This window comes from Podarcis cretensis (assembly GCF_951804945.1).
Source record: "Podarcis cretensis genome assembly, chromosome: 2".
Lineage (NCBI taxonomy): Eukaryota > Metazoa > Chordata > Lepidosauria > Squamata > Lacertidae > Podarcis > Podarcis cretensis.
The window spans coordinates 64,238,380-64,262,860 of NC_137171.1; the positions used below are offsets into that span (position 1 = coordinate 64,238,380).

Sequence of the window (24,481 nt, forward strand, 5' to 3'; positions counted from 1 at the left end):
ACATCTCAATATACATCTGAGCCCTATTGAACTGGACAGACGCATGCATGCATGCATGCATGCATGCATAAATAAATAAATAAACTGTTGTGAACGGGGATGTGCAGTGAGATTTAGGGGCCATTAGTTGTTATGTCTGACAAACAGCCTGAAATTTGGATGTGAGAAATTCCTGGAGGATAAGCCAATCAATGGCTATGAGCCATGATGGCTGTGTTCTACCAGCCCTGGTAGAGGCAAGATGTCTCTGAATACCATCTGCTGGAGATCACATGTGGGGAGAGTGCTTGTGGGCTTCCCATAGGAATCTAGATGGCTAGTGTGAGAACAGGATGCTGGACTAGATGGGCCTTTGGCCTGACCCAGCAGGGCTCTTATCTTCTTACGATTACAGTGGGGTCAAGGCCAGTGTCTTACCACTGAGCTGACTCAGTAGAGCTGAATGCTCCTGCGGTTTGTTTGGTTTGGGTAAAAATTCCATAGCCCTGTCTTTAGTGTGATCTGTGCTGATTGCTTGCTGCTGGACAGTTATCCAGTAACCCAAATTGATCTGCAAATAACACATTTAAAAAAAAATCCACTTTATTGCTTTTGATAAACAAATGTCCATAATAAACTCTCACAGAGAAATATTTCATTTAACTAAAGATGCACAGTGCATTAAAGGTACAGGCCAGCCTTGTATTAAATAATCCACTCCACACCCAATTTGGGCTCTCTTTCCCCATGTTTGTCCGTCAGCAGAGTCGCACGCATTCTCACACACATCACCTTGCACAAGTATGTCCATATGTATATCTATTTATATATATATAGAGAGAGAGAGAGAGAGAGAGGAAATATACAGTTACATGCCCATGGTTCATGGCATGTACTAAAGCTGATGCAGATGGAGCCAGCACACTCTGTTTACAGGGCAGCAACACAGTAACACAGGCTCTCATAAATTATGGGAATTGTAGGAAGATAGACTGATCATCGACCACCACCCTTGACTTCCTTGATCTGGTTAATATGGCGCCCTTGTGGAGGACGCCACTTACAGGTTACAGACAAGGCTTGTGATACAAATATGGCATATTGCCTTTATGACCTTTCCTAGCCCACCATCTGCACTCATTACTTTCACTTGACCTCTAGCGCCAGTGACAATTTGTGGCCTAAGATAAGGAGACGATGCTTTCTGGGCAGCAACTCTTTCTCCTATAAAAATATAACTGTTCTCTTTCTTTCTTTCCTTTTCTTCCCCAGGCCCTTTTCTTTTGCAGGGCTCGAGGGTGACAGGCCAATGAATGAATGGATCTGACAGTAGAGTCCCCCTTTCTATGAAAGGAGCAAGGGGACATAGAGCTGCAGGGCAGCCCATTCTCACCCGCCTCCTTTTCTCCTCAGGGAGCTTTCCGCCTAATGTAAACCTTTGATGCCAGATCCAAAGGCAGCACTAAGAGATTTCTCACTGCCACTCCAATGTTTCCCTTATATTTTACAATAAGCAATCAGTTCAGCCCTGATTACTGCTGCTTTGGCAACTGACAACCACAAGTGCCCATGCATTCTAACGTGTTCTGTGTAGAAGGTGTCCATGCAAGGGGTTGGAAGATGGCGTTGAAGTTCTCTGTCCACTTCTGAAGGACTCCCTATTGCTCAGAAGATGCCAGTGTTCTCTTTGGCTCTCCAGATACAATCCAGCTCAAAAAACAAACAAGCTGTATTTGAAATCCAGTCCAAAGCAGAAGTGGTTGTTGACCAGGGTTGTGGCACCAATACTAATTTTCAGTGTAATTATGTGCATGGATGAGGCTGCTTAGAATACCACAGGAAGTCACATGTTCCGGGAAATGGATACTCCAAAGAAAGTTGCCTCTCCTTCATAGTGCAGATGAAATTGGAAGTCCTCCTCGTTTCAAACACGAGTCCCACTAAAACATCACCTCCTCGCAGCTCCCATAGTCACTCTCCACCATGTCAGAGCCCTCGTAACTGGGAGGCGGAACTGGCTGAGTTCTGATAGTGGACGTAGGCCTCACCTCGCAGTCTGCGTAGGATGGCTGGGCCACACTGAGTCGCATGCTTACTCTCTTGTACCCACTGTCTGGGTGGTAAGGTGGCCCCTCGTTCTCTACGCGCTGAGAAGGGTAGTAGCTAATGGCAGTATATTCATTCTGGCACTGGGAAGCAGGTAGCTCTCCAGGAACAGGAGGTAAGAAGTCTTCCAGATTCTGGTTGCTATAGCGGGGTGGTATTGGGGCCCGTTTGTTGCTTTGGTCAAGCGGGAAAGGAAAGCCACCATAAAGGCCTGTTGTATCTGAGTCTACAGAAGGAGGCGGCGGCCTACGGCACGGAGAAGGTGGAAGAGGGCCTTGAATCACTTCATACTGATGGTACTCTTGGAGATCGGCTGGCTGGTATCTTGGAGGCCAGTAGGTTGTTTCTCCTGGGTACACTAGAAGAAAATCAGAAGCATGTTAATACCTCCCAAGGAATGTGTAGCCATCTCTGCACTTTCTGCCTAGAATCAGTTCATCATAAGAAGTTAGAATGAGCTATTTCCAAGGGAACACAATCTTTCACACTTGATCTTAGCCAAAAGGCCGAGAAGCGATTGGGGAACACAATCCTTGAAGGATGAGGAAGAATTTGGATCCTCACACAGTAAACTTCTCCCCTCCTTCACCTGTTGGTTTATATAGCCATTTGGATGTGTGGTATTGTCAAGGTGCTCAAATTAAATCTTCAAAGCCCTAAATGACTCAGGCTCCAAATATATGAAAGACCATTTCTTTCCCTGCAGGCCCTCTTGGATGTTAATATTAGCAGTAGGGGTCCTTTTCTTAGTTTGACCATCCTCAGAATGTGGGCAACACACTGGGAGAGGGCATTTTCAGACACTAAACTGTGGAATTAGCTCCCAGTTGCATCTGGAGTCTTCATTGTGCAGTTTTAGTCCTATGCACCTCTATACCTTTGACACTTGAGATATATGTTTTTAGACCCACCCCATTCTTTTGATTGTAAGTTGTTGTAACCAATTTCAATATTGTATTTTTAAATTGCTGTATCCCACCCTTATGGCGAATAGTGGGTAAGAAATCTTTAGCAGCAGCAGCAGCAGCATTCTACTCAGCCCCCTCAAGCATGGATAACCCACATGTTAAACATCTCACTAGACATCAAGGGGATGTAGCCAATGTTAGTTCTAAGAGTAAGGTAAAGGTACCCCTGACTGTTAGGTCCAGTCGCAGACGACTCTGGGGTTGCGCACTCATCTCACTCTATAGGCCAAGGGAGCCGGCGTTTGTCTGGAGACAGCTTCCGGGTCATGTGGCCAGCATGACTAAGCCACTTCTGGCGAACCAGAGCAGCACACGGAAACGCTGTTTACCTTCCCACTGGAGCGGTACCTATTTATCTGCTTGCACTTTGACATGCTTTTGAACTGCTAGGTTAGCAGGAGCACGGACCAAGCAACGGGAGCTCACCCCATCACGGGGATTCAAACCACCGACCTTCTGATCGGCAAGCCCTAGGCTCTGTGGTTTAGACCACAGTGCTACCTGTGACCAACTGAAGAGCAGACCAACTGAAATGAATGATCTTAAATTAGTTATGACCATTAATTTAAATGAGTGTGCTTCGAGTGTAAGCTACAACCGAATGCTATTCCTTTGTACCCGTCATGTTGTTATAGCACTGAATACTGAACAATTCTGTAACAGTATGCAGTGTGAAGTTTGAGGCACCTCTTGGCAAATATTTTTGCTGTTTGAATCACATTTAGTGGTGGATGGAAGAGTGCTGCAAGCAGGTTATACAGATGTATTCTAACATCTGACAGTGGGCTCTTGCTAATAATGCCACCCACTCCCCTTGGCTAATTCTTGTCAGTGACATGTAAGCATCATGTTGGGGCTGGGGCTGATGGGAATTTGAGTCCAACAACATCTAGCAGGCACCCCATTGGGCTGCCTTGGGATCAGCGAGGCCTCTTGTTATTGGGCCAAACTTACCATGGTGATGCTGTTTCTAGTAGTAGCCCCATGTAGAGTGTATTGGGCAGTTCCATTATTTCACCATGGAAAACAGGTGGGAAGACTTCCCACCTCTTTTTTACCTAGCCTCTAGTGATCAGAACATTAATTACCTCCCACAAATTAAAAAATTCTGGGATCAAACATGCAGAATTTCTGTTCTGAATGTGACCATTCTTCATTTCTAAGCCTGTGGTCACCCCATCCTCCCTTATCCAAAATGCAACAGTGGTGGACCATGATATTTTCTCCCATTCTGATTGGTTATCTCATTCACGTTCTCTTTAATATGGCACATCCATCCATCACATTACTTTGTTACTGAAATATGTTGTTACTGGCATTTGAGATTCATAGCTGGCCTGTTTGACTGCTATGTGAGAAGTGAAAGCAAGTCAGTTTGATGGACATGATAGCCTCTGACACTGAAACTTGGCTGAAAAATCATGAAAGATTTCCATCATGAACTACATCAGAGCTCAGCTTGCCTACTACTCTGTCTATGTAATTAACTCCTTCTGCACAGTAATAAACTTGGATATATTATTGCCCCTGAATTAGCAATTCCCTTATTAAACACAGCTGCTTAAATATGATTTCATCTTATTTGCACGCAGCTTCTGCTTGCAGGGGAAGGAACTTCAAGCTGATAAATGCCATAGTATCCCCCCCCCCCCAAAAAAAAAAACCTGATTGCCAAGCTGCTCTCTTTTTATAAAAAGGCAAGTATAATCATACTTCACAGGCCCAGACAAAAGCACTGCTGTGTTGAAACAGATCATAGGCAACTCAGTCTAGTTTTTGGTGTGTGAAAATGTCCTTTCTGACAGAGCATCAGGATCCACACATTTCAGCAGCAGGGCATACAAGGCTGCATGAAGATTTCAGGGATCAAGGGCAAAACCATGGGGCTGGAAGGAGCAAATATTTTGCCTACATTACTTTTGTCTCCTATCTGAGCTAGTGGCTTCTTGCTGTTTTGCTGACTGCACACTCATTCTTTTCAGAAAATACAAAAGCAAAGATCAGACCATTTCCCCATCTAATGGTTGTGTTTACAGGTAGGTAGCCGTGTTGGTCTGCCATAGTCAAAACAAAATAAAAGAAAAAAAATTCCTTCCAGTAGCACCTTAAAGACCAACTAAGTTAGTTCTAGGTATGAGCTTTCGTGTGCATGCACACTTCTTCAGATACACAGTGGTTGTGTGTGGGGGGTGGCGGCGGCGGTAATCTTGCTTTGGTGTGATAGTCATACAAGTGGTCACCAAATCCTTTTACTCAGAAGGAAATCTGTGCACTGGTGTGAGAGATAAGGAAAACCTTCCAGTCAAAGATTATTATTTTTTAACCCCCAAGTGTTGCATTGATGGAGGATGTGAAGGTAGCCTGGCTAGCTAGCTCACTTCTGTTTCTTTTAAGGGCAACATGCTTGAGGGGTTCAGAGTGGAAAGCTTCTCAAAAATTAAAATCAATTTTTTTTTAAAGACCACAAAATGGCAGGAGAAGCTTCTGAACACTGATGTAATGGGCACAGCCAAAGTTACACAATACTCACACCAACCCTAGCACAACCAATGATCTATATTGGGGAGGGCAAAGGTGAAAATATGTTCCCCCAGAGACAAAATATTGTGTTTTGAATGGCAAGAAATGGAGATCCCTGTGACAGAATGGCTACTGTGAGACAAAGACATCTCACACAATAACAACTGCGAGCACTAACTGCTGGGAAGGAACGTCATTTGGAAGCACCCCAATGCAGCAGAGGGAAAGGGGGGGGGAGAGAGAAAGAAGGTCAAACAAACCCATCTTTTCTCCAGCCCAGGTGCTCTTGATGACGGGCTCATTTTCAGGTGAGGGCGTGGCAATTGGGAGATTGGGGGCCACACTGCACACAATGGCGCCCCGCTGTTTCTGAACATGGTTTGTGTTGAAGGTCGCAAACTCCGATGTGACAGCAGGCTTGCCTGGGTCTAGTGCATCGAGATGGTGGTGGTGACCGTCGCTGAGGATGTTTAGTTCAATGGGGGTAAGACCTTGAGTGCCAACCCCGACACTTTTGGATAATTCGCTTTTGGAGAGCAGGTCTGGGTCTTCTTTGGCCACAGGCTTGTGAGCCTTGACTTTGTGGCAGTAGAATTTGCGGATAAGTATAAATGCTGTCACCAAGATGAGGACACCTAACAGCCCAGCAGAAATCACAGCAATTTCTCCAGACCCCAAGATCCAGCTGGATGGACTAATTGTTGGAGTCACAATTTTCTGCGTGCAGAATGCTCCCTGGAAGTCGCCCGTGCAGATGCAGTGAATGGAACCATCAGAATTCACACAGCGTGCAGAGTTCAGACATGGGTTTTCCAGGCATTTCTCTGCAACTTTTTCACATCTGTGGAAGAGATGGTGGAAGGCATTATTAGACAATGTGACATCACACGTATCAGAGACTCTACCTGTGAGATCATCGAGGAATTACAGTGCCAGAGGAACAAAAAAACTGCATTCCACTCTAGCTAAAAATGGTTGTGTCCATAGTACCACTGAAGAAACAATTAGGTATCTTAACTCATATTGCCTTCAGTGAAAGAATTACAATTAAGTGTAGCTAAATCCAGCCAGTAGAACTGATTCAAAGTGTATAGTTGTCAATATGCAAAAAAACAACAACAAAAAAAAACAGGGTTAAAAAAACCACAAAGCTATTTTTGTAAAAAACAATGTTCTGTTCAGAATGTTCACCTTAATTCCTTTTTTAATTTTTTTTTTACTGTAAATATTGCTGGTGTGCCAACAAAACCATTTCCATTTTAATACTATAAAAGTTAATAATAGTTCAAAACTTGAAGTCATTTCTCTTCAGTGATAATCATTCTATAGGAATACCACACTTTGAAAATACTTTGGTGTATAACCTGCGTATAACATGCTATCAAATATAAAGGAAGAACAAATGTTCATAGAAGGCCGGACAGTCTCGTGTTAATGGCATGGGAATGCTGGTGAACAGGATGAGAGGCCATAAGCTTTATGAATGCCAGATTTTTGTTGGCCTATGTCATCCTAACAACAGCTCTAAAAGTATTTGACAGAGAGGCCCAGGGCCGGTGCCAAACTTCAGGGGCTCATTGGCACAACCCAGCCAATGTCTCCCCCCCCCTCGACCTCCCTGCCTCCAGTGTCCTTTTTGCTGCAGCAATTTGTCCACCCTTCCCTTCCCCCTGCTCCCCACAGCCCCCTCTCCTACTTTTTTTTTTACAAGCACTTCTCTGCCATTTGGGTTCTGAGAAGCAGCCAAAGGCATCCTTCTTCAGACAAAGGGATTTTAGGTAAAGTCACTGAGAAGGCCTCTGGCGCTAATGTGCTTTGCTGTGCTGGAAAGTACTTTTACAACTTTTAAACCCACTGAGTTTAGAAAAGCCACAGTAGCAAAAAGCAGCAGTGGCAGAGGCATTTTTCTGGCCACCTCACCTACAATACCTGGCTCTGAGGATACCCTTGGACCTTTCTCAGAGCTCCCAAAAGGCAGATGGATGGAGGAGGAAGGGGAGCAGCTAGCTGGATGGGAGTCAAGTTTTACTGCCAAGTGAAGTGATGCCTACACATTGCCATCTGGGCCTGGTGGTGAGTGTTGGTCAGGCTGGTGAGATGCTATTCCTATCCCTGAGGCTTTAGCCAGAGCCTGACTTGGGCAATTGTTGGTGCTGTACCTTGAACAGAGGCACCAACTTCTCAAGATGATTGAGGGGGCTCGACACAACGTCCTGATGTCACACGTGCGATGTCACAAGGAACCAGGGGGGTAGAGTTGAATGCCCCTTGAACATTGAGGGGCCCAGCTGCCTCAAAAAAAGGGGGGGTAGGCAAAAGTGTCTCAGCCCCTAGGATCTGGTGTGTATAGCCTAGGGAGATCCATAATTGGGTTCCCATAACCCCAAACATCCTGCTGCTCACCCAAACAACTGTATTTGCTATGTGTGTAAATAATTTCCCGTTTAATTAATTAATAATAGTGACATTGATGGCAGGTAATAATAATGAAAATACATTACTCATCAGTTATGTAGCCAAAGACCTACAGAATAACCTGATGTACTTGTACAGCAGCACCACCTAGTGACGATTTGTGCATTTTCCTCACACAGGCAAGATGAGGAGAGTTACTCTCCTTTTTCATGGTTGTCCTCAAACCAAAATTATTATAAATATTGACTGGCCTTTCCTTTTTCTCTGATCATCTGAGTGAATTCAAAGACCCGCCAACAACTTTTTGTTCTGGACCTAACCATGAGATCTACGGACTTCATATTTAAGTAAGAGGCTGCCACTGGTTGATAGTGAAACTCTACAGGCAGTTATTATTTCGCAGTGTTTTTTTTAAAAAATGGAATTAGGGTATCCATTCTGAACGAGCATGTGTGAACCCATCTAGCATCTGAAACGTGTAAACCAACTCCTCTGACAGATGTTGCATTTCAGACGTGGCATGAAAACTGTTGGTAGTGCTATGATTCTCTGCTTCTTGTGTCATTTAAGCACGGAGGGGGTAATGCTTAAGGGCCACACCTACCTTTCTCCCCAGTACCACTCTGGGCAATGGCAGGTATAGCCGCCTTTCTCGGAGAGGGCACAAGTCCCCCCATGCAAACAGGGCTTGCCTTCACAAAGGTTATCAGCAACTTCGCAATGGTCTCCAGAAAACTGGATGGGGCAGATGCAAGAATAACCTAGTGACAGGAGCGGAAAAAATGGAAAAGGTTTGAAAAACAAGTGAAACCAGAATGACATTTTTTCATGTGTGGAATCAGGGAACCAGCCCAGAGGCAAAGGACAAGATAGGGCCTCCAACCCAATTCAATATAAAGAAGCTGGATGACAGTAGAATCCTACACCCTGCTGCCCAGCAATTTGATGGTAGTGTTTCCAGTGCACCTGAGGGTGGTAGAGTAGTTATGAGGGAGCAGGACAGCTCTGTGGCACGTATTGCTCAGATCTGCAACAGGGGAGAATGGCCAGGGGCTCAGGAGGAATATTAGGGCTCTTGCCCTCCAATCTACTGCCTGAGGCAATTGCCTCACTCTGCCTTATGGTACAGCCAGCCCTGTGTGGAATGCACCATTGTTACAGCCATCCATTCCTGGGAAATAACATTTACAGTGCACCGAAACAAATGTTGAGTTGCTGGGGAAATCGGAACCATTCACTGCTCAAACTACTACAGTAATTAGCACTGCAGCTGCACTACCTCAACTGCACCGGTGTCATAGACACCTATTGGATAGCGCATGTAGAATCGCGGCCACAAAAGACATTACTCTCCATTGCCATTTTGCTTACTATATTTTGCACCTTCCTGTTTTCTCCCAGCACAGGTGCTCAAGGGAAATGCACTTACAAAATGATCAGATGATGCTCAGATACCAATTCCGGGGCTGTTCTAGCTTATTGTTGGCATTCCTGAAAACCCCAACCATGGCTTCTGCGTTTATGCAGGCACACACTTTGTACGGGCATCTTCCCACCATCACACGGAGACCGTCATGCATGTCCCCAAGCATGCTGTCACCGCGTGCTGCAGAAGCGCATGTAAATCTGTGAGGACATGAACTTATACGCCCTTGTCTCTCTGAAAATTGTTGTCTGACAAGTGTGCCTGAGCTGCTGATCTGACAAGACAAGAATTGTAAGCTTTTTGCTCTGAGCTGAAGGAAAGGAGGACGTGTGCTCTCCGCCTTTTGCTAACTGCTCACCTGTCAGGGCATGCAACTCGACAGCAGGCTTCAGGCAGAAATAACAAAAGGTGCACATGCCTACAGAAGGTGGTTCAAAGTGTTTCTCAGTGCGTGTCTCCCATTACCACACACTGCTATCCAAGTCACCTCCAAGCACCCATCAGTCCCACCACCACCCCAGGATAGGGAAAGGAAAAATCTCTACAAGCCAACGAGCACCTTTGCTGGGTGCCCTCCTTGCTTATAAAATGTGTGGCTTCGTCCCATGAGCATTAGGTCAGAATGCTTTCCACAGATGTGGACACCAGTGACAGAGAGTATAAAAATGATTCTGCTTAAAGCTCATTGCACATCATGCTTTGCACTAGAGCTGGAGTTTATGATTTGTATTCTCCCCCCCCCCCCAGTGAAGCTCATGGGTTACCAAATGGAAATAAAACCAGTCAATCAAGTGTATGAATGTAAAGCCCCACTTAGAGCGTACGTTTATACTGCTTTAAAGAGTCATAGCTTTCCCCAAAGAACCCTGAGAAGTATGGTTGATAAGGGTGCTGAGAGTTGTTAAAGGTAAAGGGGCCCCTGACCATTAGGTCCAGTCGTGGCCGACTCTGGGGTTGCGGCACTCATCTTGCTTTATTGGCCGAGGGAGCCGGCGTACAGCTTCCGGGTCATGTGGCCAGCATGACTAAGCCGCTTCTGGCGAACCAGAGGAGCACACGGAAATGCCGTTTACCTTCCCGCCGGAGCGGTACCTATTTATCTACTTGCACTTTGACGTGCTTTCGAACTGCTAGGTTAGCAGGAGGAGGGACTGAGCAATGGGTGCTCGCCCCATCGCGGGGATTCGAACTGCCAACCTTCTGATTGGCAAGTCCTAAGCTCTGTGGTTTAACCCACAGCGCCACCTGAGTTGTTAGGAGACCCCTATTTCCCCCACAGTTACAATTCCTAGAGTTCCCTGGGAAGAGGGGCTGAATGGTAAACTACCCTGAGCTCTGTGATGGGAATAGTGGTTTCCTAACAACTCTCAGCACCCTTAACAATCCTCAGTTCCCGGTATTCTTTGGTGGAAGCCATGACTGCTTAAAGTGGTATGAGGCTGCTTGAAATGTATAGTACGGATAACTTCTGGGGTCACCATTAAAGCCATTTGTCCAAGGATCAGTGTTCACATGTGGCCACCAGACTAGAGACAGCTGAAGGCCTAAGCACCCCTGCTCAGTAGGCACCAGAGCAACACACATTTTGCTATGTGTGATTTTGCTGGGGGAGAAGGACTGCTTTAATTATGGTGCCAATTCCCTAAAAAGCCCTCATCTTTTCCTCTTCTAATGTGCTATCTTTCCAAGTCTAGCGTCCCAATGCACCTCCATTATAACCACCACTGCATTCTAATTGAAAATTATTACTCACCGACTTTGGGCCTGAGTACATGCATGCCTTCGTAATGAATATGCCTCTCTTTGGAGTTCCCAACCCAATTATTTAAGCCCCTTTCCCAGTGCCACTCGCTTGCCTTCCAAAATACTCACAGGCCAAAACAGGTTCCCCTGCTCCTCCCATCCTGCCAGCCTAAACATTCTTATTATCCAAATCTTCTTCGCTGGCCACAGGCTAAAACCTTCATCCATTCCACACCCTTCTCCCTTTGCAGCAAATGCTGGCAAAGAGAAAATCCCACACTTTTCACATTCTTGTCCCTTGCACTGTTGATTTAAATGTAAAGGGGGAGAGGCTGATGTGTAGGAATTCAGCAGCTGCCATTTGTCTGGCAGCCTTGCAATAAGCTCATTGGGTGACTTGAGGCTAGTCCACCCAACCTCAGCTTAGGGTTGCTATGTGGAGAAAATGCCTTGAGTTCCTTGGAGCATACAAATATTGGGTAGGTAGGTAGGATACAAGGGCAGGATACAAATATTGGGTAGGTAGGTAGGAAGGTTCAGACAAACCAAGTAAACCTCTACTCCTGTCTGACAGTACAAATGGATCTAAAGATCAGACTCCCAAGCGCTTAAGTTATTGAAAGAAGGGATGGGAACAGAAAATTGGAGGAAGAGCTTTCTTTCTGCTGCCTTTTCCCCCAGGCACATTTGAATGAAGGCAATGAAGCAGTTTGGTCCTTCAGTGATCAAATCATTTGGAATTTCCCAATTGCCCTTATCAACTCAAGAAGTTCCAGCTAGTGGGAATACCTGGCAACAGCGGCCAGCGTCACACAAGCTCAGTTCACCTGTAACACTGCCAGTTCCATAAACCATGGCTTAGGAAGCCCGGGTCAAGTTTCTTGCCTCTGCCTACCTCTTCCCCTTGTGTGCTGGCTTTGACATGAAGATCCTGGCTTGTTTAAACCAGAGTTCCTTGGTACATTCCAAACAGTCTGGTTTAATGTTGGTTAACCAATCAGCATATTAAGCAGATGTAAATGAAGTGTGGGCAGGCAGTGTTATTTTTCTAAAAAAAGAGGTGCTAGAATTCACCTCCCTCATTCTCTTAGAATGGCAATGGTGCCTACCTGAGAGGTACTGGAACCCACCTGAGAGGTGCCGGGCCTGAGTTTCTGTGACTTTCCCCTGAAAAAAAGCCCTGTGTGCAGGTTTTATGCTCATTTCTGGCTTCTTAAGCCATGCTTTATGAAGAGGCAACGAGACATCCTAAACAGATCAATGTCTCCACTATCGTTCATAGTTTCACAGAAGCCATTTTCCTTAAATGTGACTAATCCCTGCTGTTATTTCTCTAGGCCAGCCTTCCCCTAGCATTGTGCCCTATGGATGTTCCAGAGTACAACTCCTATCAGCCTCAGCCAGCATGGCCAATGGTCAGGGATGTTGGGAGCTGAAGACCAAAACATCTGGAGGCTGTCATGTTGGGGACGCTGCTCTATCCCCCCCCCGAAAAAAATTGTACATTGCCCATTACTGTTATTAACACAGCTCTTACCTCCACCTTGTATCTCAATGCAGAGTCCGTCATTGAGGCACGGGTTGCTCCTACAGGCACCGGTGTGTGGGCAGCATTGCCGAATGCCTGCCTCTTCAACAACACCCCTGGACCTCTTTTCCTTTGGTATGACCACCAGGTCTCTTCCATCGAGCGTAATGGCATCCAGGCACCCTCTGAACCCATCAGTGACCCTCTGAGCCTGATGGTGCTGCACAAACCCTCCAATGAGCAGATCTCTTCTGGAATGGGAAGGGTTGCAGGCCTCAGGGAGCTGCAGAGAGGCATTTCCCAAGCTGTCCACAAGCAAACGGATGGAATTGCCTTTCACTTCCAGGAAGACAGAGTGCCACTTTCCGTCACCCACAAATTGGCTGGACGAAAGGTTACCGCTGAAACCATTCCGACATCTGTACCAAAGGCAAGGCACTCCATTCACAAGCTGCAAAACATACCAAAACAGGTAGAGGTGTTTGCTTTTTAAATAGATAGATGATAGATAGATAGATAGATAGATAGATAGATAGATAGATAGATAGATGATAGATAGATAGATAGATGATAGATAGATAGATAGATAGATAGATAGATAGATAGATGATAGATAGATAGATGATAGATAGATAGATAGATGATAGATAGATAGATAGATAGATGATAGATAGATAGATAGATAGATAGATAGATAGATAGATAGATAGATAGATAGATATAGATAGATGATAGATAGATAGATAGATAGTTGATAGATAGATAGATAGATAGATAGATAGATAGATAGATAGAGTGTCCATTTTGCTTTCTTGTTCTGTTTTTAGAGTCTGGGGCTGCACTCACACTATTTCTTTAAGCACATTCCCCTCCTCAATGAATTCAGGGCATGGCAGTTTGCTAAGGATGTTGGGAATTGTAACTCTGTGAAGGGTTAAGTATAGTGCCCAGAATTCTTTGACTGGGGGTAGGGATGTGCTTCAAATGTGGTTTAAAGGTACAGTGTGTTCACAGCCTAAGCATCAAACACAATTTTACAGTGGTATTTTATTGTGAGTTCCCGCACCAAAATGATATACCGTATTTTTCGTCCTATAGGGCGCACCGGCCCATAGGACGCACCTCGTTTTTTGGGGTGGGGAGTGAATAAAAAAAAATTATTTCCCCCCCAGCCGCAGCTGCCGCCCCAAGCCTTGCACACGCCTGCCCGAAGCACGGGGCACCCTCCGGAGGGCTCCACGTGCTTCGGGGTGCAGGCTGCCGCCCCAAGCCTCGCGCGCCCGGCGGGACCTCCCACCGGGCGCGCTAGGCTTGCAGACATTCGCCCGAAGCACGGCGAGCCCTCTGGAGGGCTCTGCGTGCTTCGGGCGGCAAGCTGCCGCTCCAAGCCTTGCACGCCCGGCGGGAGCTCCTGCCGGGTGCGCAAGACTTGCAGACACTCGCCCGAAGCACGGGGAGCCCTCCGGAGGTCTGTTCTTAACCTGAAACTGTTCTTAACTTGAAGCGCCACTTTAGCTAATGGGGCCTCCCACTGCTACCGCTGCACGATTTCTGTTCTCATCCTGAAGCAAAGTTCTTAACCCGAGGTAATATTTCTGGGTTAGTGGAGTTTGTAACCTGAAGCGTATGTAACCTGAAGCGTATGTAACCGAGGTACCACTGTACCCACACCAAATCTATAGCTCACAGAACACAAGATGAGCCTGCTGAATTAGTCCAATGACCCACCTAGTCCAGCTAGAAATCGAAGCAGGGGCCTCCTGCACGCAAGGCATGTGTTTGGGCATTGAGTTATGGTTCCTACCCTCTTATTAAGCCCATTCTGTCACTTATGTTTATGGAGGGCTGCAGAAGAGTGCTTGCCAGAATGCCCTTCCCTATGGAATTTATTCTCCGAAAAGGCCTGTCTAAGCCCAGCCTATGTTTCGCAAGTGAAAAATCTGTTGCAATTTCTGCAATTTACATTTTACTGTCTTTTTTGTTTTCTTGTTAGGGAGGAGATTCATACCTGTTTGATTGTTGGCTATGCCTTTGTGCTATTTAACAGACCTTTATAACATTATTTTAATTTCATATGTTTTTAACATTTATGAGCCACGCTGAACAGCTTTGCTCACAGAATGTGATGTAAATAGCTGTGGAGGAAAGCTGTTGGTTTGCAAGATGTTGGGAGGGTGAAAGGAAGGGGGAAGAAATCTATTTCAAGGAGTGAATGATAGAACAACAATAAAGATACAATTTGACCAAAGTTAATCACTTTAAGATGCTGCTGATGTCAGCCAAGCAGACTGCTTCATTCTCCTGTTGAAATCATTAGGATTTAAATGTGCTTAGGACAGATTGTGCACTGAAGTATTAAAATGAGTAAAATAGATGTGTGGTTTTTTTAAACTAAACAAATGGGGCAAGGGATTCAAAGGTAATTTTAAAGTAATTTGTTTTTTCTGCTAAGTGCTGTGCTGTAGCAATGGCAAAAGATATATTAAAATTTTGGAATCAGTAAGTTACAAGCTCCTCTTTCTGCATCAAGGTGCATTAAACTCAACCAAGGACCATCAAATAAAAAGAAAACTGTATCTGGAGGGTGAAGTTCTTCCTCTGCTGCCAAGGGAGAAGCAGTGAGCACACCTTTGAATTCCATAAAGATTCTAAAAGTACAGCCAAAAAAGAAAGAAAAGGGAATGATATCAGATTAAAATGTTCCTGCTTCTGGCTAGATGTCTTGAGTGATGAAACTCATCAAGAGAAATATAAGCACATGTTGGTGCTTGACTAAGTCTCTTCTTCTTTCATATGGGCTGTTCATCAAGCAGTAAGTCATGTAGGATGATCCTGAAAAAAGGCCAGCCATCAATTAAAGCAGGGGTCGGCAACGTGCGGCCCATGGGCTGGATGCGGCCCACAAAGACCGTTTTACCGGCCCCCGAGCAGCCCCCTCGGTGAGTCCCTCACGCGCTGTGCTAAACTGGCATAGTGCGGTGTGGGGACTTGCTGAGCGGTGCTGGAAATTGCGTCTGCGCATGTCCAGACGCCAAAAATTGCTTCTGCGCAGGCATGATTTTAGGCATCTGGGTATGTGCAGAAGCATTTTCCGGTGCCGTGGACATGTGCAGACGCAATTTCCGGCGTCATGCTGCGCCAGTCTGGCCCACGGATGATTTCCATGGGAGTGATTCGGCCCATAGCCAGTAAATCTTGCCGACCCCTGAATTAAAGCATAGGTCAATGAAGACTTGGGTCATCACCTCTAGGTTAGATTACTGCAATGAGTTATACGTGCGGCTGCCTCTGAAGACAGTCTGGAAACTTCAGCTGGTGCAGAATTCAGTGGCCAGGTTGCTCACCGGGGCAAGATGGTTTGAGCATATAATGCCAATCCTGGCCCAACTGCACTGGCTGCAAATTAGTTTCAGGTCCTAATTCAAAGGGCTGGTTTTGTCCTATAAAGCCTTAAACAGCTCAGGACCTCAATACCTCAAGGATCGCCTCTCCTCATATGAACTGACCTGGACTCTGTCATCATAATCTGAGGCCTTTCTTCATGTGCCTTCTCCATGATAGGTTTGGAGGGTGGCAACATGAGAACAGGCCTTTTTTCCAGTGGCTCCCCATTTGTAGAATTCCCTCCCCAGGGAGGCTCGTCTGGTGCCTTCGTACTTATCTTTAGGCACCAGGTGGAAACATTTTTCTTCTCCCAGGCCTTTGGCTGATTAAACAATCTACACAGCCTTTTAAACTGAGGGAGGGTATTGTTTTGTTTGTTGTTATATTGTGTATTTTTGTGTTTTTCTACTGTGATTTTCCTAAAACCACCAAGATACACCAAAACCACTAAAATACATAAAATAAATGTTATCTGTCAAATCTGAATCATTACTAATAAAAACACAAGCTATGTATCACATAAAAACAAAGATAAGAAGTTAATTAAAATTGTGGTGAAACAACTAAAAGGAGACCTCAGCTTAGAGGCTGTGCCTGTGATAGCCAGCGCTAGGAAAACCTGTGGAACTGGATTTCCAAAAGTGCTAAGCATCTCTCTAATTCCACCGATTTCAATATGAAAAGCCAGAGCTAGACCAGGATCGAGCAATTGGGGGGATTCTGTCCCACAATAAGTGACACAGTCTTCCAGCAAAGTGTTTTAGCCAAAAAGATAAAACTATTAGGAGATGTGCGAGAAAAACAGAAACAAGACGGACAAGGTGTTTTTATCTCAGACTCATTGTGTAAACAGGCTAGATCATTAAAAGCTAATGAATTATGTGTGGTAATTATTATAACTGTCATCAGTCTACCTGAATAGCTATAATTAGCTGAGCACTTTGCCTATTCATCTTTATCCAATGGCTCTTGAGTGTTAGAAATGTAGGAGGCAATTCTGTGACTGCCTTCTCCCCTTATGAATCATCAAAGGATATTCAATATTTTTAACCTCATGCCCGTTAAGCATGTTCTTTTTCACTGAATGCTGCGTAGGAGACCAGACAGCCATTTTGTTGAGCAGTCATCCCGCCCCCCCCCCCCCCCGCATGAAGATTAGTCAATGATGGCTATTTAACAAGCATTCATTGCAATCTGTTTGCTGATGTTGCATCAAGGCAAGCATTCCTCACACCTCCCAGTGTCTTTTCCATTACTTTCCTTATCACAAGAAGTCTGATATTTTTGGGGAATAGGTTTGTTGTGCAACCTCTGCAGATCCACCATAATTGTGCGATCTGAATGTGCAAATTTTGTCTTGAAGATTAGCAGCTAGTCTCAACCTAATTCAGTTTAAGCAATTTTATGAGTGTTGTTTAAGAAAGTGGGTAGTGAAGGTAAAAAGCCCCCATAGACTTCATGGATGATGCCTGTCCTTCACCCCACAGTGGGGTTAACAGCAGGTTCAGGCTGAACTGGAAAACATGGGGTGTGAAGGGTGTGAAGTTCCCATTCCCTCAGCACTGCTCTGTTGATTAAATTAGGTGCTTGATATGTAGACAATCTCCCATGGCTGCTTTAAAGCGGGGAAAGGGCCATAGCTCAGTGGTAGGCCATCTTCTTGCATGCTAGTTCAATCCTCAGCATCTCCAGGTAGGGCTGGGAATATCTTCTGCCTGAAACATATTTCCTCCATCTGGAGATCTGTGGCCAATCAGTGTAGACAATACTGAGGTAGATGGACCAATGATTTCACTCAGCGTAAGGTAGCTTTCTATGTTCCTATGTTAACAGGGTGAGCAGATGACAGTCTCCTGCACCACATCAGTTTTGACCCCAAGTGTGAGAAGCTTATTCATTCATCCAGATCAACCGCATGGCCCATGACACTATATTTCAGCACATCTCCACTTGAAAGACATAAATATGTATTGAGATAATTATGGCAGCCCGCTGGAATTGATGATTGCTGTTTCCTGTGTAGCCAGGATGAGAGGAACTGAACCATGAACTCAAATCATGGTGAAATGGAAGCCCTGAGGGTTCCCAAGTTCATAAGTTCATTGAATTGGCAGGATACCCTGATACTGAAAGCTCTGCATTGATTGCCAGTTCATTACCAAGTTAAGACTGGTATAATCTGTATGAAGCCTGATGTCCCAAAGTTATCACATATTTGTTTAGCTTCTACACGAACTAAGGCCTTTAGTACAATGGCACCAGGATTCTAGTACACTGTTCCTGCTGAAACCAGAGGGGCACCTACAATTTTAGTTATTTCATTGCCTGCTGAAAACAGGCAGTTGTAATTGGAGAATTAATTTGGTTCAGTGTTGACCGTTTGTTCTGTATATTATGATTTTATAATTCTATTATATTTTAATGATTTTATCGTACACCACAATGACATCACTTTTATAAGTTTAGATATACTTCTTTAAATAAAGATGGAAACTTACTGACTTTTCAAGAAACCACAATGGTTGTTTTTTTGGCCTCTCCCTCCTTTTGTTGTTGTTGCAAAGTGCACCTCTACATATAGAATCAAAGAGTTGGAAGGGACCCTGAGAATCACCTAGTCCAATGCCCCACAATACAGGAATATGCAGGTGTCCCTTGCAAGGATCAAAGCTGTAATCTTGGTGTTATTCGCACCACACTCTAACCAACTGAGCTATATATGTAGGTGCTCTACATTTGAGATGGGGAAGTACATTGTGCCTGCTTCCTTGGGTTGCAGGGTAGTGGTAGTGAAGGATGTAAGGATCCACAATTCCTACCTGCAGAACGGCACTATTGGTTCCGTTGGTAGTGAGCAGGACGGCATGGAGCTGATGGGTTTTCAAGTGGAACTGCATTTGCCAGTCCCTTTTCCCTTGGTGGTGGTACCATACGTAGCTGTGTCCACTGAACTTCAAAGCTGTACCTGAAAACGAAAGTTTAAAAAAGGCTGTTTTCAGAAACAGGACATCATACAGTACTCTTCCAGTTCTATGCATTCTTTATCCTGAACATGATCTATAGTGATATTTAATAATAATGCTTCACATTTAAATAACACTTTTGAGTGCGATTTGGACATGCATGACCAGATCTGTGCAGCAACCCTGTAAAGGAAGCCAGTATTGCTGCCCCCAGTACTGCAGGCAGGAGGACTGAGAGAGAGTAGCTTGCCTAAGTCTACCTAGCAAGTCATGGCAGAGGTGAGATTTGAACTAGGGACCCCCTGATTCAGAGTTCAGCTTCTTTACCTGCAAGGCTACACCAGCTCTGCTTCCCCAAGGCACAACAACATGGGTTTTAATGAACATCCCTTGCAATCCACATCACAAAAGTGCATCAGACAGGGAGTGAAGCCGTCAAAATTTGCATTTCCTACTGGACGACAGTCTCAAAAATTAATTTCCAGAGGCCTTCATCTGCCCCTGCTGCCATAAAACACCTCTCTCCCATATTGATCTCTACAGGCACAGCCACTCTCAAACAGTTTGACTTTATCCCTGGTGGCGCAGTCTTCCGTTGCATCTTGAGACAGACAGATGCCATCAAAAGCCTATTGCAAGCACTGTGAAAACCATGAACACTGTGAAAACCACACCTATTGCTTCAATACTAGGTGTAGCAGCATGTCAGGTATCTGAGAGGGAGCGGGGAAAGACCGAATTCCCTGGCCCACTGGTCCACTGCTGCTGGAGCAACAGTGCAAGGAAATGGGTGTATGAGATAGAAACTGGGGAGAACAAGGCAGGCAGGTAGGTTTCACAGGGATTTCACAGGAGGGCAGGGGGAAGGATTGGACCCTGTTGTGCTCCCAGTGACTACACAGGAAGCTGACTTATTTGGAGTCAGGTTTATCTAGCTCAGCTGACTGGCAGCAGATGTCCAGGGTTGGGATGGGAGGGATTTCCAACCCTATCTAGGGATGCAAGGATTGAATCTGGGACCACCTGAATGTAAGGCGTAGGCTCTACCACTGAGTTACAGGTTAGTTTGGGGGTGGAGTAGCTATTTTCTGAGTTTTTGGAAAGACATTATTTTTGGTCTGAATGACAAAGATGCAAGAAGGATGTGTGTGTGTGTGTGTGTGTGTGTGTGTGTGTGTGTGTGAAGAAACAAAACATGCAGGGCAATCTACAATGTTCAAAAAGGACACCAACAGAAAACCCTGAAATGCTTTCAAGGAGATAATTTATCAGAAGACTTTCTCACCATTGCAAGAACACACTTGCTCCAAACTGTGCCGGGGAGTGAGAACGCTGAGTCGGGCTGTACTGTAAGTGAACACCATGCCCGGGTCAAGCTGCATTGTCTCTCTGCAAGCACGCTGAGTGGTGCAGCCCCCCTCCTGGCATGGGACATGAGTCACCTTCTTCATCTTCAGCCCTACTCGCTGGTCCATCTCTTCAGCTGACTCAGAAATCCGGCTAACAAGGAAGCTGGGCTGGAAGAATGGATGATGAGGCTCCCCAATGGCCAGCAGAAGGTCCACTCCATTGGTAGCACCTGAAGGCTGCAAGCTAGCCATGTGGATGTTCTGCCGCCTGGTTTCGAAGAGGCTTCCCAGAAACCTTTGCAGGTTGCGCCAGTGATCGCCTATAAACTCCTCAGGGGTGAGGTGGTGGAAGTGCAGCACCACCGCCTTTTCCACAGCTTCCTGGCTGAAGGACCACACATGGATGTGGACGCTGGTTGTGGCTGCAAAGGTCCCATCACTGACAGTGACATTCAAGGCATAGTGACCATGTGGGAGACTTTCGTCTGCAATTATCTTCCCATCTGTAGCCCCCATGGAGAAGTGTCTCTTTTCCAGCCCTTCCGACTCCAGAGTGTACAGCAGAGTGTCGTGAGGGTCTCGATCCGTGGCATGAATTTTGCCAAGAACCCCACCGCGGAATGCTCTTTCATTAGTACTGATGAAAATCTCTAGAGAGAGGGCTGAAGGTGGATATCTGCTTTGCTGTGTCACCCGGATGTTTACAAATGCAGATGAAGAGAGAGGAGGGATACCACTGTCTGTGACCTGTTGAGGGAAATTCAGCAGATGTTTACAACTGTGCACTAACACTTGTGCTCAGCGTGTTGCTAGCATGCCTCCGTCTCCTACTCAAGTCTCCTCCTCAAGGTAAGAAATGATGTAATATACAGTTAACAACTCACACTTGCAGAATGAAAGGGTTAATCTGAGTTCAGGTTGCCAGTGGGAGTGGAGTTTAGCAGGCTCCCAGCAGCCTTTTGTTTCCTCTCTCTTTGAGCTTCCTGGAAGAAGGAGCCATGAGGCCATGGCTCCCTGCAAGTGAACTGAATCTCCCTAAATGGAGATTGTATAACCAGCATCTTTGCTAACCCAACAAAGGAAGGAAGGAAACCAAGTGCTTTTATTTTTAAGTTGTTTGGAACCATTTTTTCATCTTTATTTTACTGCCGGCAGATGGAGACTTTTATGTTGTAACTTCTGAAATTCTGTGGGCAAAATATTCGCTTACTTGCAAAGCTGAGTGTCTGTAATTTATTCAAGGCTAAGTATTTTGTGGGGAATGTTTGTTTAAAGGTGTGGGTTACCAAAGGGTCTTTCTGTGTGGGTTACCAATGCTGTTGGAGCAGTGGCACTGGGGAAGCGGCTATTTAACCCAACCAACAGTGTGCTTTTGCAATCAAAATACACACTTCCACGTTGCTGTTTGCTCTGTAAGGTACTTGTATCTTTCTCTCAACAGCACAAACAGCAGGCTACCTTTGATATGAGAAACGGCCCCTTAGCCAGCACTACTGCTCTAAAGAAACTGGCAGCTCTCCAGCCCTGTGGCTCCATTTCATTTATAAAAAAATTGCTGGGAGAGCCACTCAGAATCTTCCCATGTAATGTGTGATTTGAGCCTAAGATGGATCTACCTGGACTTGCAGAAGGTATTGTTCTTTTGTTCTTCTGTTCAGGATGGATGATGTCAGCAACACTCCATCCTGATTGATCTGGAATGCCTTTCCATCATTCCCTTCAGTGATCTGGAAAGAATATGGAGGACCATTCTCTGGGGAGTCTCTGTCACTCATGATGAACTCCAGGACACTACTGCCAACTGGAGAGTTCTCCTGAAATGTTCAGAGAAAAAAGTTAGAGAAAGACCAGTTGTCTAGCTAGTCACAGAATGGCCAAGTTGGCTTACATGTTCAAGGTTCATTTGCAACTGCAGCTTTGGTCAAAAGCCATCACAAAAACAGAAACAAAAAGTGCTAGGGTTAAGCATGTGCAGAGCACGTGAGCATAATAAAATGTCCCACTTTGTATACCTCTTTAAATGTTAAGAGATATTTTGGTAATTATGCTATAAAGAATCTTCTGACCAAATGTGGATACTGCAACACAGTTAATATCTTCAAATCCAGTTAAACTCAAGGGCTATGTAGAATGAAATATTCCTGCAATTTCACCGGATTGTTTTTTTTTAATAATTACTGGAAATCTTGAGTTGCCTCTTAGCCTATAGGAAACCCTGTGATTAACATGGCAACTTTTAGGATTATCTTTGAAAAAGACTAATCGGGTAAGGCTGATTGATACTTTACCTGAACAGTCACACTGTAATTGAGCTGAAAGAACCTGGGTGGGTTATCATTGACATCAGACACCCGAATGAGTACAGTGGTGTCATTGAAAAAAGGCACCTGTCCATTGTCAGTGGCTCGGACTTTGAGAGAATAGCTGGATATCTAGAAAATATAACGCATGTACCAAGAAGTTTGGTTATTCCAATACACATTAAATAATGATTAAGTAAAGTATCATTTATGGCCTAATATTATAAGTGCCTTCTACTTTACTAAGACTTTCAGGGTTGATCAGTTCTAAGTCCATGTCAGTCAATCAGTAGTAAATTTGGATATGCAGCAAATTAAAATAGAAACAAGGAACTGCAGAAAGAGGGGAAGGGGAATCAAGAATGATTGTGATTTATTTTTATTTTTGTTCTGTATATTGTAAAAGCCTGTAAATAAAATTTAAAAAAATAAAAATAAATTAAGATAACTTTTGTTTAGTCGTTTACATTAACCTTATTTTATAAACAGAGATCACAACTCACAGACGGTGAAGCAAGGGGGGAGGATATAGATGAGATTAGGCTTATAGACCAAGTCAAGAAACCACAAATATGGGTATTCTAACCACTGAATGCTCCTGCCTTCCCATTTAAACAGCAGCTCTTATTGCACATTCAAAGTAGCCTTCATATTGATTTCTATGCCCAGTGAATGTTAAGCTACCCTTTCTTATTGACTGTCACATTTTATTAGTATTATGAACATGTTCGGCAGGTGGACACCATTAACTTCCATTGTCATTTTGGAAAAGTCCCTCTTTTGTCATGTGGATGTGTTGCCAGTAGTTTAATTATTCAGTATTAAATCCTAACACATCTTAGCCTCACTCCCACTGAATCTGTCACTCACTTCTTCTCTGTCCAGGTGCTTGGCAATATGGATTTGTCCACCTTTGGGATCAATGATGAAATGGCCCAGTGTATTCCCTACCACAATTGAGTATGTGATCTGGTTGTTCATCAACCCATCCTTGTCATCTGCTAGAACCTGTAGAGAGAAAAAGAGCTGAGTTATTACCACCAGCAACCTTTAGCAGGAAAGAAGCATTATCTCTTGGACAACTTGTGAAGGTTTCACTAAAATAAGCAGAATGGGTGGGTTGGGTTGGCCTGATTTGGGGGGGGGGGAGCATGGATCAAAGCCATGGGGCAGATTGTGTGTGTGTAGCCCTAGGAAATGATAGTCCTGTTTGGAGGTGTTGCCATTTCCTCTGTGTAATGCCAAAGTCCATACCAGCCTATTTAAAAGGTGCTGAAGATTGGGCTGATCACTAATACAAACTCAGTGGCCTGATTCTCACACAACCCTAAACTATGCCTTGGCTTTAGCTTTATGTGTGAGCCCTGCTCACTGGCATAACTATGGTTTGTTTACTGCCAGAAAAACCTCAATCTGAAACCACGGTTTGGTGTTGGTCTATGAACCCTGGTTCTTTTAAACTATGGCTTGGTGCTATGCATGAGCCCAACATTCTTCCTTAACCATGGTTTCATTGGCCACCCAGAGGCTTGACAAGCTGCAAAGTTACAAGGCAAGAGCAGCTGGAAAACAACCCCAACTTTGGAGAAGCAAGCTATGGCTTGTTTGATAGTCTGAGGAACCACTCATGGTTTGTTAAATGCATGTTAGATGCAAACCAGGCCAGTAATGGCTGCTTTTAAATGCTTTCTCTTTATGTACCATGTACCAATATGTACCAATATTGTGCCTGGTCTGATTATGATGAATGGAGATGGCTATCAGCTAATATGCCTAACAGCATCTTTTCCCACTGCCTTT

General features: G+C 44.8%; 1 protein-coding gene across 2 annotated transcripts in view; it reads right to left on the reverse strand.

Moving 5' to 3' along the window:
* Positions 1-564: 564 nt before the first annotated feature.
* The window catches only part of FAT2 (FAT atypical cadherin 2), a 106,837-nt gene continuing 82,920 nt past the window's right edge, over positions 565-24,481 (reverse strand). Inside the window, exons 16-24 of one of the 2 annotated variants that reach the window (XM_079968178.1) lie at positions 23,552-23,689; positions 22,670-22,813; positions 21,998-22,195; positions 20,318-21,128; positions 18,889-19,034; positions 12,695-13,136; positions 8,593-8,749; positions 5,996-6,414; positions 565-2,443 (exon numbers count right to left, since the gene is read on the reverse strand). In XM_079968178.1, the coding sequence (XP_079824304.1) occupies positions 1,920-2,443; positions 5,996-6,414; positions 8,593-8,749; positions 12,695-13,136; positions 18,889-19,034; positions 20,318-21,128; positions 21,998-22,195; positions 22,670-22,813; positions 23,552-23,689 (2,979 nt within the window). In that variant the 3' untranslated portion in view covers positions 565-1,919. Of the gene's footprint in view, positions 2,444-5,833; positions 6,415-8,592; positions 8,750-12,694; positions 13,137-18,888; positions 19,035-20,317; positions 21,129-21,997; positions 22,196-22,669; positions 22,814-23,551; positions 23,690-24,481 lie in introns of both variants that reach the window. The other variant, XM_079968177.1, reaches the window with a different exon arrangement.